This window comes from Carcharhinus amblyrhynchos, chromosome 8 (genome assembly GCF_965287045.1).
Source record: "Carcharhinus amblyrhynchos chromosome 8, sCarAmb.v2.hapA, whole genome shotgun sequence".
Lineage (NCBI taxonomy): Eukaryota > Metazoa > Chordata > Chondrichthyes > Carcharhiniformes > Carcharhinidae > Carcharhinus > Carcharhinus amblyrhynchos.
This window is the reverse complement of record NC_137331.1, coordinates 75,010,829-75,027,602: the sequence shown is the minus strand read 5'-3', so window position 1 is coordinate 75,027,602 and position 16,774 is coordinate 75,010,829. Positions and strand designations below refer to the sequence as shown.

At 43.1% G+C, this 16,774-nt stretch overlaps 1 protein-coding gene across 3 annotated transcripts in view; it reads right to left on the bottom strand.

Moving 5' to 3' along the window:
* Nucleotides 1–300: 300 nt before the first annotated feature.
* Nucleotides 301–16,774, bottom strand: part of adcy8 (adenylate cyclase 8 (brain)) — a 97,016-nt gene continuing 80,542 nt past the window's right edge. For all 3 annotated transcript variants that reach the window (XM_080194279.1, XM_080194281.1, XM_080194280.1), the window contains 3 exons: nucleotides 13,567–13,659; nucleotides 13,342–13,456; nucleotides 301–788 (listed from right to left, as the gene is read on the bottom strand). In XM_080194279.1, the coding sequence (XP_080050405.1) occupies nucleotides 301–788; nucleotides 13,342–13,456; nucleotides 13,567–13,659 (696 nt within the window). The remainder of the gene's footprint in view (nucleotides 789–13,341; nucleotides 13,457–13,566; nucleotides 13,660–16,774) is intronic.

Genomic DNA, 16,774 nt, shown 5'->3' with positions numbered 1-16,774 from the left:
ATTTTTTAACGCGTTCCATAAACAATATAACATTTTAATAGCAAAACTTGCAAAAAAATTTTTCATCAGCATTTTGTGAGCATAAAAGTGAAATGCATTAACCCATCTGTGATATTACTACGGCTAAGTATTCTTATTGAGTATTGAACAAGATATCCAGACTTAATTTCTGTACATTGGTTTCCCAATGATGTAAATAATGCACAATTTAGACTACCAGACCAGTTTTAAAAAAGTAAACCTTTTTATTTATATATATATATATAAAAGAAATACAAAATTTCAACAATTAAAACGTAATTATGGCATTTCAGTTTTTTCTGAGCCTTCGACCTGTGCCACTGCTTCAGGTACATTGGAAGTAAGTAATGTCCTTCTGTTGTAGTGTCCCTTAATTATGCCAGAGTTGTTGTTTTCATTCAGAATTTGTTTTTGTTTTTGTCTGTTTAAACTCTGTACAAGTCCGAGAACAACAGCAGCCAATGAGTATTGACCAGTTAGCTTTCTTGGTTGCATTATAAGTGGATTTGGCTGAACTCTTCCCAGAAGAAAGTATGTTTTGATCTTCCCTTCTTGTTCACTTATCCCTTTGACATATATTTCGCCTCTGTACTCAAAGGCAAATCCTTTGTCCTTCAGGATAAGATATGTATCTTCAGGCACTTGAATTTTGCCACTAATGCCTGTGCTATCCATGCGGCTTGCTAAGTTTACAGTTTTACCCCAGATATCGTATTGAGGTTTCTTTGCGCCAATAACACCTGCAACGACTGAGCCATGGCTAATACCTGAAAGTAAATATGCAATACCAAATAAACCATTGAAATGCTTAAATGCAGTAATTCCCATTGAGGTGTCATTTCATGTCATAGCAACATAATTACATCCATCACTAACCCTCACCCCCAATCTTCATACCTTTTCTCCAGTTGGAATAAAACTTCACAGGAGCTAGTAGCCCTTCAATAGGTTTCTCAAAGTGTCTACTCTTCATGGTCAAAGATAACAAACCTTTCGCAGGTTACCTGACCATGGAACACATTAGGTCTGAGCTCTGTCTAGTTCTAGCCTGATGCCGGCACGCATTTACTCTCCAGCAGAGATCAATGAACACTTACTAAGAGTAGGAACTTTGGCTGATATGTTTAGCCCCTTGTAAAGTCAGGGACAGAGTCCAATTACTGTCTCCTGAAATCAGTAAAATCAATATAGACCAGGGATTGAACATAGAATGTTCTTGGTCTGTATTGCTCAACATCTGGGTAATTCCTGGACCTAATCATCAAGGGAACTTATGAATTACTGTTTAAACAGAAAAGGGGAAACAAGAAAATCATCACCACACATTTCTAACTCAGTGACATTCTCAAGACACCAACATGTTTAAATTTACTGTGAAAACATTTAGGTGTTTGACAAAATGGAACTATTTTATTAAGAATCAATGATTCGCTCCGAAACACATTGTAAAGGTACACATACCAATGTACATGTCAACATATTGATCTCAGAGCATAGAAAGAAAAGGATTAAAATAATTTATAACGCAGCATATCCATTAATTTGAATTGATATTGTATTGGGAACTATTCCAATAATTAGAGCAAAAGCCCTCTTAATTTTGACCAAAAAAATCAGAAGGACAAATTGCTTTAGAAGAATATCTTATTGCTAGCAGACACTCTCAAAATATTTGCCGTCAAATTAGTGGGGTGGATTTTCCCGTTCCCACGGGAATCATAGCGGGTGAGGGACGGACCATGGAAAGGCCCAGTCACTTTGGGCAGGATTTTGTGGTGAACATGGCCAGAAAGTTCCATCCACTATATCTTTATTGCAATAGTATTCTTTTCAATACAGGATTTCTAATCATTCTTTCAGCAGACTTCAGTGGAATCAAAACTTCTTACTCTGGCAAAAGCTACATAATGCTGCTGATGTGTAAAACAGGCCAAGGAATAAAAACATAAATACTGTCAAGTGCCTTGGTGACTTGTTTAGAACTTTGAATGTGAAAGTTGAATTCAGAAACTCTTTTTCCTTTGTTGAAAAGCAGACTTACATCTAATTCTTGAAATAAAAACTCCATTTTCTTCAAATCTGCCTGCAATAATTATCATAGAAGAAAACAGCTTCCTACCTATCTAATTTGTTCCATGACAAAGTCCTTGTTTAATATTTAAGCTTTGTTGTAAACAACATTATAACTGCTCCTTCCTTGAGTCTATTTTTGTACAGTGGTTTGCCCAGTGGAGTTAGACAGTGTAGTATCATCCCTTACTGTCAGGGAAATTAGCAGGGTAAAACATAGGGTTACAGGAATAGGATATGGGTGGGATATTTTCTGCACTGTATGAATTCTAAGATTCTAAGAAATTCTGGAGGATATACACATTTATCGTCCGCTGTGTCTATAGAACTAGTACTGATAAAAATACTTAAATCAACTGACAGTGTTACTAAAACTTTTTCCTGCAAATCTAATGAATCTTCAAAAAGCTTTTAAATAACAAACTGTATCAAATAATGTCACTGTCATTTTGTCACATTTAACCAATTCCATCAGCTCTTTGAATTTGCCCATGTGGCCCATCCCACACCATCCCTTCATCCCATGCCATTCTGTTCTTCCCTGTTATAACTCTCATGCCATCCCCATCCTATTCCATTCCTTCTATGCCCCGCATTCCATCCCTATCCTTCTCATGCCACTCTAATCCCTCTGATTAATCCCATCCCATCCTTCATGGAAGCAATCTCTCCAGCGAGGGTAACTTTATTGTTGGGCTCCCATTACCTTCCCACATTTTAGTTCTCTTCCAAACCCACTCCACTATCACCAACCTCTGGTAGTTGCACATGCATCGCAAGCTCCAATCCTCTGTATACCCCCATGTGCCTCCACATGTGGCAACTGAATAAACCCACTGACAGACATGGTCTTTAAACTAATCAATCAAAACAGTTCAGACAGCGAAACACCGATTGCTATTATTATAGATTGTCGAAAGGACATTTCATGGAGTACATATTATCTGCCACTTGGTGTCCCTATAATGCTTAATAAAGGCAGTGTAGATTGTAAATAAGAATCAAAAATGTGTGAATGAATGATTTAAGAAGGCATTGTAAAAGTGAAATTAATGCTGCTGACATATTTATGTGAACTAGTTACGTGGAAGATCTGAAGTCTGTGCAGCCATTCATCCATTGCACAAAGCAAAGAAGGACATAAATGTTTAGTTTAAATGATGGTGAATTGAGATTACATTCTTAAAAATAAAATTCAAAGACAGTGGAACAGATACCAGTTCAAGTGGGCATTTAAGTGTATGAAGATGATGTTACATGCAGAGTAATTAATTGATCAGAAGTGGCATTTGATCTTAATGGGCCAGGTTCCAGATGCTCTGTAAAAGGTAATGTGGTTTTAGCTGGTTAGTGTTAAATAATTGGAGCTTCTGATTCAAAAATTCATAATGATGACTTTAATGAACTAGATTCCACAATCGTAAATAAATGGACTATACTTGCATTAGCCCAAAGAGTTTTTAATGAGATTTTAACATAGAACATAGAACACTACAGCACCAACAGGCCCTTCGGCCCACAAGTTGCGCCGATCACATCTATACCTACCAAGCCATAGAACTATTTGTAACTCCCAATGCCATTAGATCCCATATACTCATCCAGAAGTCTTTTAAAAGAGCCCAGCGAGTTCGCCTCTACCACCACAGATGGCAGCTGATTCCACTCACTCACCACCCTCTGAGTGAAAAACGTATCCCTAACATCTCCTCTGTACTTGCTTCCCAGCACCTTAAACCTGTGTCCTCTTGTAGCAACCATTTCAACCCTGGGAAATAGCTTCCGAGAATCCACCCTATCTATTCCTCTCAACATTTTATAAACCTCTATCAGGTCGCCTCTCAACCTTCGTCTCTCCAGGGAGAAGAGACCTAGCTCCCTCAGCCTATCTTCATAAGGCATGCCTCCCAATCCAGGCAACATCCTTGTAAATCTCCTCTGCACCCTCTCAATAGCTTCCACATCCTTCCTGTAGTGAGGCGACCAGAACTGTGCACAGTGCTCCAAGTGGGGTCTGGCAAAGGTCTTATAAAGTTGCAGAATTACCTCCCGACCCCTAAACTCAATCCCTCGATTAATGAAGGCCAGTACACCATACGCCTTCTTGGCCACATCCTCCACCTGCGAGGCCGATTTAAGAGTCCTATGACCCGGACCCCAAGATCCTTCTGCTCTTCAACAGCTAAGACTCCTACCCTTGATATTGTACTCCTGCATCCCGTTGGTCCTGCCAAAATGGACCACTACACATTTGTCCGCGTTGAAGTCCATTGGCCACTTCTCCGCCCAGTCTTGCATCCTATCTATGTCACGCTGCAACTTCTGACATCCCTCCAGACTATCCACAACACCACCAACCTTCATATCATTGGCGAACTTACTAACCCATCCCTCCACTTCCTCATCCAGGTCATTTATGAAAATGACAAACAGCAAGGGTCCTAGAACAGATCCCTGGGGCACTCTACTGGTGACTGACCTCCATGCAGAAAAAGACCCATCCACAACCATTCTCTGCCTTCTGCAGGCAAGCCAGTTCTGGATCCACAAGGCCAAAGCCCCTTGGATCCCATGCGCTCTCACCTTCTCAAGAAGTCTTGCATGGGGGACCTTATCAAACGCCTTGCTGACGTCTATGTAAACCACATCCACCGCTCTTCCTTCGTCAATGTGTTCAATCACAGTTTCAAAGAACTCAACTAGGCTCGTAAGGCACGACCTGCCCTTGACAGAGCCTTGCTGACTACTCCTGATCATTCTCTAAATGCTCATAAATTTTGTCCCTCAGAATCCTCTCCATCAACTTACCAACCACTGAGGTCAGACTCACCGGTCAGTAATTTCCTGGGCTATCCTTGTTCCCTTTCTTGAAAATAGGAACCACATCGCAATCCTCCAATCCTCCAGAACCTCTCTCGTCTCCATCAACGATGCAAAGATCATCGTCAGGTGCTCTGCAATCACTTCCCTCACCTCCCACAGTAACCTGGGGTACATCCCATCCAGTCCCAGCGACTTATCTATCTTGATAGAATTTAAAAGTTCCAACACATCCTCTTTCTTAACATCCACATACTCAATCTTTTCAGTCCACCGCAAACCTGTAGTACAACCTCCCTGATCACTTTCCACCGTGAATACCGAGGCAAAGTATTCATTAAGCACCTCTGCCATTTCTTCTGGTTCCACACAGGCTTTTCTCCCTTCACCTTTTATAGGTCCTACCCCTTCTCTTTTCATCCTTTTACTCTTCACATATTTGTAGAACGCCTTGGGATTCTCCTTAATCTTACCCGCCAAGGCCTTCTCATGTCCCCTTCTGGCTCTCCTAATTTCCTTTTTAAGCTCTTTTCTACAAGCCTTATACTCCTCTAGATCCTTAACAACTCTTAGCTCTCTGAACCTTTAATACGCCTTTCTTTTCTTCCTGACCAGGTTCACCACAACCTTCGTGCACCATGGCTCCCATGATCTACCAAAACCTCCTTGTCTCATCGGAATGTTGTCGTGCAGAGCTCCAGTCAAACATTCCTTGAAAATCTGCCGCCTTCCTTCAGTACTTTTCCCCAAGAACACATCCTTGCAGTTTACTCGTCCAATTGTCTGCCTGATGTCTTCATATTTCCTCTTACTCCAGACAAACACCTTCCTACCCTGCCTGATCCTATCTCTTTCCAATGCTATCGTGAAGGAGATAGAATTATGATCTCCATCCCCGAGATGCTCTCCCACCGAGAGATCCCACACCTGTCCTGGTTCATTAGCCAGCACCAGGTCAAGTACAGCCTCTCCTCTCGTAGGCTTAACCACGTGCTGTGTCAGGAAACCCTCCTGAACACACCTAACAAACTCCTCCCCATCCAAACCCCTTACCCTAGGGATATTCCAGTTGATGTTTGGGAAATTAAAGTCTCTCATCATGACAACTCTGTTATTACTACATCTCTCTAGGATCAGTTTCCCTATCTGCACCTCAACTTCCCTGTCATTATTGGGGGGCCTATAGAAAACACCCAGCAAAGTTATCAACCCTTTGTTGTTCCTAACTTCCACCCACAGAGACTCTGTAGACAGTCCCTCCACGGCATCCACCTTCTCTGCAGCCATGATGCTGTCCCTGATCAACAGTGCCACTCCGCCACCTCTTTTGCCCCCCTCCCTGTCCTTCCTGAAGCATCTGAATCCCGGCACCAGAAGTACCCAGTCCTGTCCCTGAGACATCCAAGTCTCTGTAATGGCCACCACACCACATTCCAAACAGCAATCCACGCCCTAAGCTCATCTATTTTGTTCACTACACTCCTGGCGTTAAAATAGACACACCTCAGACCCTCGGTCTGGGCACTTCCCTTCTCCATTACCCATCTAACCTCTCTCTCATACTGCCTACAGTCCTTCTCTACCTGAGAGCTAACCTCCTCGCTCCTCATCTCTATTCCCTCCCCCCAACTTTTCTAGTTTAAAGCCCCCCCCAGTAGCCCTAGCCAATCTTCCCGCCAAGATATTGGTCCCCCTGGGATTCAAGCGCCACCCGTCCTGACTGAACAGGTCACACCTGCCCCTAAAGAGGTCCCAATGCTCCAGGAACCGGAACCCCTGCTCCCTGCTCTAGTCCCTCAGCCACGCAATTTTGCACTAGAAGTTTCTGCCGTCGAACCAACTAAAACGTGCAGTGATTCCCAACATTTCATATGTCACAGCACACCTCTACGCTACAAAACATTTTGGAGACACACCTCCTATTTTCTTCCCTTACTAGTATCATCGTTTTAACTTCTCCTTGTCATCTCACCTGTTTATATTTACCTCTCCTTGTCTCTCTCACTTCCACAGTATGAAGTCTCACAACACCACTAGCAAACGCCACTAGCCACCAAATAAACCTGTTGGACTTTAACCTGGTGTTGTGAGATTTCTTACTGTGTTTACCCCAGTCCAACGCCGGCATGTCCACATCGTCTCCCACTTCCCCCATAGGTTTTGCGCCCTTTTTGAGGTTTAGCTTTCTGTGCTGGTGCATGGAACCTTTGTCTTCACTCCAAGTGCTGTATGCATGGCCTGACCAACATAATAAATTTAAACCATGCTGCATATGCAGCTCTTTCCCAGCTGGCACATGCACAGAAGGCCAAAGATTCATCAGGTCTTGGAGATACCAAACACAGAGCTGAAGATGAAGATTAGTTTTAGTTTAATTATGTGAGTTTTGAATCATTTTGAATCTTTTTTTGCAGTGCACTTCGGAGGTAATTAGGAATCACTGCTCTACAGAGCATCTGAGATGTGTGCAAACAGACCAAGCAACTGCACATCTACTTAATCAAGCAGATTGGAGAATGGTGAATGAGCAGCGCAGAATGTGTACTAGGAGTGTGAGCTGGAATATTTAACTCCAGAAATTAGGTACAGAAAGCAAAATGGAGGGAAAGAAAAATAGGAGTGAGAGAAAAATAAAAACAATTTTTATTTGCATTTTTCGCTTTCTTAAAATAGTCAATAAACAAAATCTGAAGCATTTAGACTGCACACTTGTTAAACTTCACTCTTGGTGGCAAAGAGGTTTTTTAGTTTTAATTAAGATTTATGATGCCATTAAAGATTATTCATACTGGAAAGGACAAGCACTAACTACTTTTTCTGGTGAGTTCTGTGTAAATGATGGGGCGGAGGAGGCCAGATTTAACATCCAAAAAGAGGTGAGAGTTTTCAGTGGGTAGAGCAGTGGTGGACAACCTGTGAGCTGGGGGCCACCTGATGCCCACTTGGGTTCTGTTCTGAGTGTGGCCCACAAGACGTTTTGTTGATTGTTGCCAATGCACAGGGTTACCACATTCCACTGATTTCCATTCACATAGTTTTTTCCCTACTGGTATGACTGAAGTGATGTGCATGTAATAAAGGGCAAGTGAAATGATATGCATGCTGATTGCAAACAACACGAACTGCGAGAGCCATGCTCTTCCTCTGTATCAAAGTGTAAATATTTATATTATTTTTACCATTTGAAGTTGATGACAGTTCTATTAATATATAAATGATTAAGCATTTCTATAACTTGTTATGAAGTATTTGGCATGTATTAAATGTCTTTAATCTTATTCATAAAGTCATGTGAACAGGCCTGATTTCAATCTTGCAGCCCACTGAGATAGGAAGACTACTCATGCAGCCCACTCACTAGCCTAGGTTGTGCATCACTGTGGTAGAGAGTTACATTTCGTTTTATGATTACAATGGGAGTTCAAACCACCCACTCTGAGTTCAATGGGAGCATGCAAGAGGCGGCACGGTGGTTAGCACTGCTGCCTCACAGTGTCAGGGACCCAAGTTCAGTTCCAGCCTTGGGTGACTGTCTGTGTGGAGTTTGCACATTCACCCCGTGCCTGTGTGGGTCTCCTCCAGGTGCTCCGGTTTCCTCCGACAGTCCAAAGATGTTCAGATTAGGTACACTGCCCATGGTAAATTGCCCTTTTGTGTCCCAAGATTTGTAGATTAGATGAATTAGCCATGATAGATGTGTGGGGTTACAGGGAGAAGGCGGGGGAGAGAGCCTGGATAAGATACTCTGTTGAGAGTTGGGCAGACTCGCTGGGCCAAATGGCTTCTTCTGCACTGTACAGATTCTGGGGGGATTTCTTCTGTCCCGTACACCACGGGTAGCATAGGGAGTGGGGAGGCAGACCACGCAAAGGTCCATTGACCTCTGGCGGGATGCTATGGTTTTGGGGTAAGTGTGGCCAGAGAATCCCACACTCTTATGTTTTGATGCCAACAAGAACATTGCACATGAAAATTTAATTGCTGCAAAATTGCCATATTTAACATCCTTGGGAGATGTTCATTACGTCTATTTCAATTCTTTTAACATCTGCACCACAGGTTTCCGGGGTTTGGGAAATGCAGGTGAGTTTGAGCAGCAATGTGTGTTATTAGTTAAACTTGTCATTATCCCATTTTGAATACAAGTTCACTTTTTGCAGCTAGTGTCTCAGCTCCCTCTGGCAAAGACCTATCAGGGGATTCTTGTGTGGATGAAGCCTGGGAGGTGAGACAAGATCAGGATGGGAGCTATATTGGATGTGTTTGACAGCACGTCGGAAGAGGAAGACCATCACCACCATAGCAGCAAACAAAAGGCTGTGGTGAGATCAGTGCTTGAACAGGGGAAAGGTGCCCAGGAGAGACGTGGATGATATTACAGGAGGCACTACTGAGGCTCATCTTCCTTGATCTCTTGGAAAAGTGTTACTTCCTCGGGTTGAGGTTGTTTCATCAGGTGATGACAGCTCAAATCCTTCCGCAGGATGGTCTGCTCATCGTTGGATCTAAGCAATGCTTTCAATTTTTTCACCTCTGCTTTCTTCCAGTAAACCAGTGAAGAGATGACCAGGATCTCTGAGCAGGTTCCATATAGATGTATTCGGCAGATTTGCTAGGACTAACAATTTGTAAATTTGCCTTGTGATGACAAAAGCTAGAAAGTGCAGGCACTCTGACTGGCATCTCTGGTTGGATTTCCACAGATGCAGGATGTCTTCAACTGTACACATGTGCCAATGTGAGCATCGCTATAGTGACCAGGATGTTTGATAAATGTGCAGCTGGTATCAACCACATTAAGAAAGTCATGCAGAAGTGCACCAGGTTCCCTAACAGCTGGCACAATGTCTTCAATCTGTAGCAGTCCCACATCCTTGTGCTCTTAAAAGCAGACTAGAAGGCTGGTTTGCAAGAGACAGGAAACCCCCTTCAAACATGATCTTATGAGAAATTTGACCAATGAGACGCTGAAGCGCTACTGCCAGAACCAGATGATCACCAGGTGTGTCACAGAGCAAACCACTGGACTATTAAAGATGCACTTTGGTTGCTTAGATAGGTCTGGAGATACATAAGAAATTATAAGAACATAAGAAATAGGAGCAGGAGTAGGCCATCCAGCCCTTCGAGCCTGCCCCGCCATTCAATAAGATCATGGCTGATCTGTTGTGGCTCAGTTCCACTTTCCCGCCCTCTCCCCATAACCCTTAATCCCCTCTCTTATCAAAAACCCATCAACCCGCTTCTTAAAAATATTTAGCGAGGCAGCCTCTTCAGCACTCATCAAGGTGAGACTCCCAAATATAGAGATGTGCTGCATTCTGCCCAAGATTGTGCAGCAGGGAGGTCTGCAGGCGGAGGAAGACAAAAGAGTTTATCACGCAACTTCAGATCTGGAGAATGCAGAGGAGGAAGAGGATGAAGATACCGTGGCCTTACAACATGCCACAGATTTCTGCTAAGTTAATATGTAGCAGAATGGAGGCACTGTTGGTGCATAAGAGGAATGATTGTGGAAGGGGACATGGAAATAGGAGCTTCCCTCAAGGTGGTCCCACTTCCCCACTGCCGAACCACCCATTTATATAGCTGCCAGGGAAGGCAGCGGTTCCCTAATGTTGCAAAGCTTCACCCAATGTGAAAAAAAATTGAAAAATGAAATCTTGCAGTGCATTCCCACCAAGACTATGACCTTTCTGATGTTTGTAATAAATAATTCTTCAAGCACTCATCCAGGTTCCGTTGTGTATTGATACCAATGATAAAACAAGGGAAATGGTGAGTTGGCACCTGGGATGTAATAATGGGCAAGATGTGGCAGTGGTGCTCATCAGTAGATTTCATGTGACATTATGTGGTAACTTAACAACATAACATTTTGTCAAACACCCATTAGTATACCTTTGGTGAATTTGAATTACTTCAACTTAGACTACTTTCTGCTTCTATGTGGGTGCACACTCTGTGACTGCAGCAGAGATGTAGGTTGCTCAGATTCCTGCTCCAACTGCTGAGATACTTTTGGCCTATGCCCTCTGGGATTTGGAGCCCTTGTAGGCCATGGCAAAAATAGGAGAAAGAAGTTTCAGCTGGAATTATACTGCCCACTGCCAAGGGAATCGAAGCAGGTGAGGGGTGAACAATGAGAAGGTCCTTTGACCTCGAGTGGGATTTTATAGTTTCAGTGGGAGCGAGGCCATAAAATCCCACCCATCATGTCAGGTGCTGACCGAGGACAAGAAGTGGGAGTGTTCCAATTTCCATGTCCCCTTTTGCCATCATATCTTTCATGGGCTAGCATTACATCAATCCTTCTATTCTGCTGCACACTAGCTTGACGGAGATCAGTGACACATGTAAAGCCAAGATACATGTCATTAATTGGTTTAAGATGGGGCTTCTGCCCCTATGATAGCAGCCAGCCATTAAAATGGCCAGCAGCTGTCTAGTCCAAGCAGTACAATGGGAGCAGTGGCTACTGCTGTGGTTACAGCAGTCCAAAAGGTGAAGGAGCTGAAATAACTCAGTTGAAACGCTATGTTGTTAAGTTACCACATAATGTCACATAAAATCTACTGATGAGCACCACTGCCACATCTTGCCCATTATTACATCCCAGGTGCCAACTCACCATTTTCCTTGTTTTATCATCAGTATATCGATACACAACGGAACCTATTGTGCAGATGTGCATAGTATGGAGTATGTGCAGGTCTAATCCCTAATATTTGGGCCAGGAGGGTGGGAGGAATCCAGCCTCATGGTGCTCATGGATTTATTTTGGTCATAATTATTTGAAAGAAGGTAGCAATTGATGTTATCATGAGGCTAGTCGTGATAACTTGCCTACCCGATTCTGTATAGTTCATTGAGGTTGTGTGTGTGTGTGTGTGGATGGGTGGGGGGGGATGCAGCGTGAGTGGGTGTGTGGTGGGGTGGATGTTGCAATTTATATGCACCCAGATTGGTGACAGTTTCATTCAATTCCTAATAAAATTGTGTAGGAAGGCTATGCGGGTCACAAATTTCATGAAATTGGGTGCAGTGATGACAATGTGTGGTTAATTCACAGCCATTGCTTCCACTGCAGGCCGCTCTCAAACCTTGAATTGCCCACTCACTTAAATGATTGTGGCATGCAGTCAGCGCTTAGTGCATTGTTGAGTAGTGGTGGCTTTTATTTATGCCATATATCCAACAGGATACTCTCACAGTCAGTTACAGAGGGAAAGTTAAGGTATAGGATGGTCGGTCAATGGGGCAATTGGGGTTGTGTTCAATGGTACCACAGTCAGATGATTCAATCACAGACAGCACAACCAGGAAGGCGAACACAAGAACAAAGAGCTGTGTTTGTCGCCTCCTTTCCCCAGCTGGTTCACATACAGCTGGCAATAGGAGCTGTACCCTCATGATGCAAGGTTATGCAGAATGCAGCAGATTACGATGTGTCGTTACAGTAGGCTGTGCCAAGGACTCAGGGCTCTTTCAGAGTGGTTCAGGCAGGGCAAGTATTGCCACAAATCACATCAGTCATCTTTCTAGTCACACTTCATCCAGCAGCATAGCTTTCGTTAAGTACATGCTGCGCAACCGTGCATGGATTGCACAATAAGTAAGAGCAACGCCATCAGTAGATATGCAATAGGCAGAAGATTTCACTGAGGACATACATAATGAAGCACAGATATGTGAACCAACGGGCTGGATTTTGGTATTGGAGATGGATAGTTGGAGTCAGAAAATTGCCTGTTGTCACATCCACCTCAATAAAAAGCACCTCAAAATATGGAATTTCATTCTGGGAGGGTGGTAGTTGACATGGGGAGTGTTGGATGCATGCTGGGTCTGCTAACTTTGGAAATAGTTTGAGAGCTCAGACTTCCATTACTCTGTTGAAACAATCTCTTTTATCGTTGGCTCGATGTTCATTTACATAAGATGAAGAGGTGTCAAGTGCTTGTAGCTTCTGCTATTGCTACCTTAAAAATCTGGTTAACGGACACTTTATAGGGTTGTAATAATATCACTTTTTTAAAGAAAGTCACAAGTGGTATTTTGTAAAACCATGTCTTGCTACTGGCCCCACTCTCCAACACCCCCAGTGACATTATTTACTTGTGCTTGAGTCTTTCCTCAATCCAAAGCCTTAGGTGGGTGCAGTACCAGCAGCAGCCACCATCTCCTCAATGGCACTGCAGAGTACATGAAGGCATAAAGAACCATTGGGCTTTGTCAGCTCTTGGTGGGAGTGGGAAAAGGTGCAAGAGGCCTTCTCAAAAAGAGGCGATTAGGGGCTCTCCAGCCAGTAGCTGGTTGTCTCCGCAAGATTCTGCGCTATAATCTAACACTGACATCATAGTGAAATATGTAGAATTCTCCAGAACAAGTTCAAGAGAGAATTAATATCAATATTCAAGCTATACTTACCAACACGAAGTTCAAAGTTATTGAAAGAATGTTTGTTTATTTCCTGTATGCTTTCATTCAAAGCAATGGTAAAGTCTGCCAGAGCACACAGATGGACCCATTTTTCTTCAGATTGCTGTACAAATCATAGGTAATAAGAGCAAAGTTTGTTTTTCTTAATATGTTCGTAAATTGTATTTAAGATACAATAAATTGTGCAAACACAGTTTAAACTGTTTTTTTTACCTGCTTCTCAGGAGACAATCCAGAGACAGCCATGTAAGTACTTCCAATTGTTTTAATCTTTTCAATGTCCTGAAATCGTTCCTCAACCAGCAACTGCAAAAATCACCAAGAAAGGAAAACAATAAAATATAAAAGAGCAGATACATCATCTCAAAGGTTATATTTGTACTCTTCTGAATAACTCTCTACGTCTGTAACGTCCTCCAGCCCTACAACCTTCCAAAATCTTTGCATTCCTCTACTTTGGGCCTCTTGCTCATCGCCACCATTTGCAACCATCCTTCAACTGAACAATATACTGGAATGAACTATGTGTAGGATGGGAGGAGGAAGATGAGGCAGTGCAGTGGAAGCAGGTTCAACAGTAATTTTCAAAAAGGAATTGGATAGCTATCTGAAAAGGAGAAATGTCCTGAGATCAGGGGAATTACACTAGCTCATGTATGTCTCCAAACTGCAGTCTAAAGGTCAGTCATAGCTCCCAAGCCTTGCCTATCCAACCCACAAGATGCAGACAACCAGTCTGTTTTGTCATAGAATCATAGAATCTCTACAGTGCAGAAGGAGGCCATTTGGCCCATTAACTGTATACCGCTTCTCCGACAGAGCATCTTACCCAGGCCTTATGCCCATAACCCTACATATTTACCCTGCTAATCTTGCTAACCTACACATCTTAGGACACTAAGGGGCAATTTTGCAATGCAATCCACCTAATTTGCACATCTTTGGAATGTGAGGAAACCAGAACACCTGGAGGAAACCCATGCAGATATATGGAGAATGTGCAAACTCCACACAGACAGTCATTCAAGACCGGAATTGAACTCAGATCCCTGGTGCTGTGAGGCAGCAGTGCTGACCACTGTACTTGCTTGTCCTGCTCGAATTATTTAGATCTAGAGATTTGGAAGAAGATAATCTTACATCTCATTCTCCAATTTAACTAGAAAACAATATCTATTATTATCAATAAGCTGTGTTACATAAAGAAATGTACAAACTGGTTGCAAATGGTGGGAATGAGCAAGAGGACCATTTGGTTCATCACATTTTATCACGGCTGATCCTCTATCTCAATGCCATATTCCCATTTTCTCCCCATGTTCTTGATGCCATTAAAATCTAGAAAGATTATCTATATCTTCCTTGAATATATTCAGTGACTTGGTCTTCACAGGTTCACCACCCTCTGAGTTAAGAAATCTTTCCTCATTTCAGTCCTAAATGGTCTAGCCCATATCCTAAGATTGTATCCCTAGTCTAATTCCCTCAACCAGGGAAAACATCCTCCCTGCATCTAGTCTATCCAGTCCTGTTAGATTTCTGTACATTTCAATCATCTTTCTAAACCCTATTGAATACAGGCCCTGTTGAACCAATCTCTACTCATAGGAGAGTCCACCAACCTCAGTATCAGCTTAGTCATCCTCACTGCATTCCCTCAATAGCAAGTATATCCTCTCTTAGGTAGGGAGACCAAAACTGCAGACAATATCTCAGGTGTTGTCTCACCAAGGCCCTGTATATTGCAGTACGACATTGTTACTTCTGAACTCAGATCCTCTTGCAATGAAGGCCAACATACCATTTACCTTCCTAATTGTTTGCTGCACCTGCTTCTCCACTTTGATTGATTGGTATACACAGACAACCAGATCCCTTTGTACATCAGCACTTCTCAATATATCACCATTTAAATTATACTTTTCCTTTCTGTTTTTCACACCAAAGTGTATAGCTTCACATTTAGTCATATTGTACTGCATCTGCCACTCACACAACATGTCTAAATCACCTCAAAGCCTCCTTGCATCCTCCTCACAACTCACCCAGTTTTGTGTCATCAGCAAACTCGAAAAGGAATGGTTTGATAGAGCAGACGCAGCATGGATTCGTTAAGGGGAAGTCGTGTTTGACGAATTTATTGGATTTCTTTGAGGATGTGACTAGTGCGGTAGACAGAGGGGAACCGGTGGATGTGGTGTTTCTCGATTTTCAAAAGGCGTTTGATAAGGTGCCGCTCAAAAGGTTGCTTCAGAAGGTTAGGGGGCATGGAGTTGGGGGTAAGGTGGATAGAGGATTGGTTGTCTAATAGGTGGCAGAGAGTTGGTATCAATGGATGCTATTCTGATTGGTGGTTGGTGACTCGTGGAGTGCCGCAGGGATCGGTGCTGGGGCCTCAGCTATTTACCATTTATATAGATGATCTGGAGGAGGGGGCTGAGTGTAGGGTGACAAAATTTGCTGATGACACAAACATGAGTAGAAAAGCAAATTGTGTGGAGGGTGTGGAAAGTCTGCAGAGGGATCTGGATAGGCTGAGTGAGTGGACGAGGACCTGGCAGATGGAGTACAATGTTAGCAAGTGTGAGGTTATCCACTTTGGCAGGAATAATAGTAGGAGGGATTACTATTTAAAGGGCGAAAAGCTGCAGCATGCTATGGTGCAGAGGGACCTGGGGGTCCTTGGGCATGAGTCGCAAAAACCCAGTCTGCAGGTGCAGCAGGTGATCAAGAAGGCGAATGGGATGCTGGCCTTTATAGCGAGGGGGATAGAATATAAAAGCAGGGAGGTCTTGCTGCAACTGTACAGGGCACTGGTGAGGCTGCAGCTGGAGTACTGTGTGCAGTTTTGGTCGCCGTACTTGCGCAAGGATATTTTGGCCTTGGAGGGAGTGCAGAGGAAGTTCACTAGGCTGATACCGGAGATGAGGGGGTTAGACTATGAAGAGAGACTAAATAGACTGGGTCTGTACTCGTTGGCGTTTAGAAGGATGAGGGGGGATCTTATAGAGACGTATAAGATAATGAAAGGGATGGATAGGGTAGAGGTAGAGAGATTCTTCCCGCTCAGAAAGGACAGCAGGACTAGAGGGCACAGCCTCAAGATAAGGGGGTGCAGTTTAGAACAGAGTTGACGAGGAACTTCTTCAATCAAAGGGTGGTGAATCTCTGGAATTCTCTGCCCGTTGAAGTGGTGGAGGCTACCTCACTAAATATATTTAAGACACAGGTAGATAAGTTTTTGACAGACAAGGGAATTAAGGGTTATGGGGAAAAAGTGGGAAAGCGGAAATGAGCCACTTCAGATCAGCCATGATCTTATTGAATGGCAGGGCAGGCTCGAAGGGCTAGATGGCCTACTCCTGCTCCTATTTCTTATGTTCTAATGTTCTTATGAAAATGTTATATTTGGTTCCCTCAT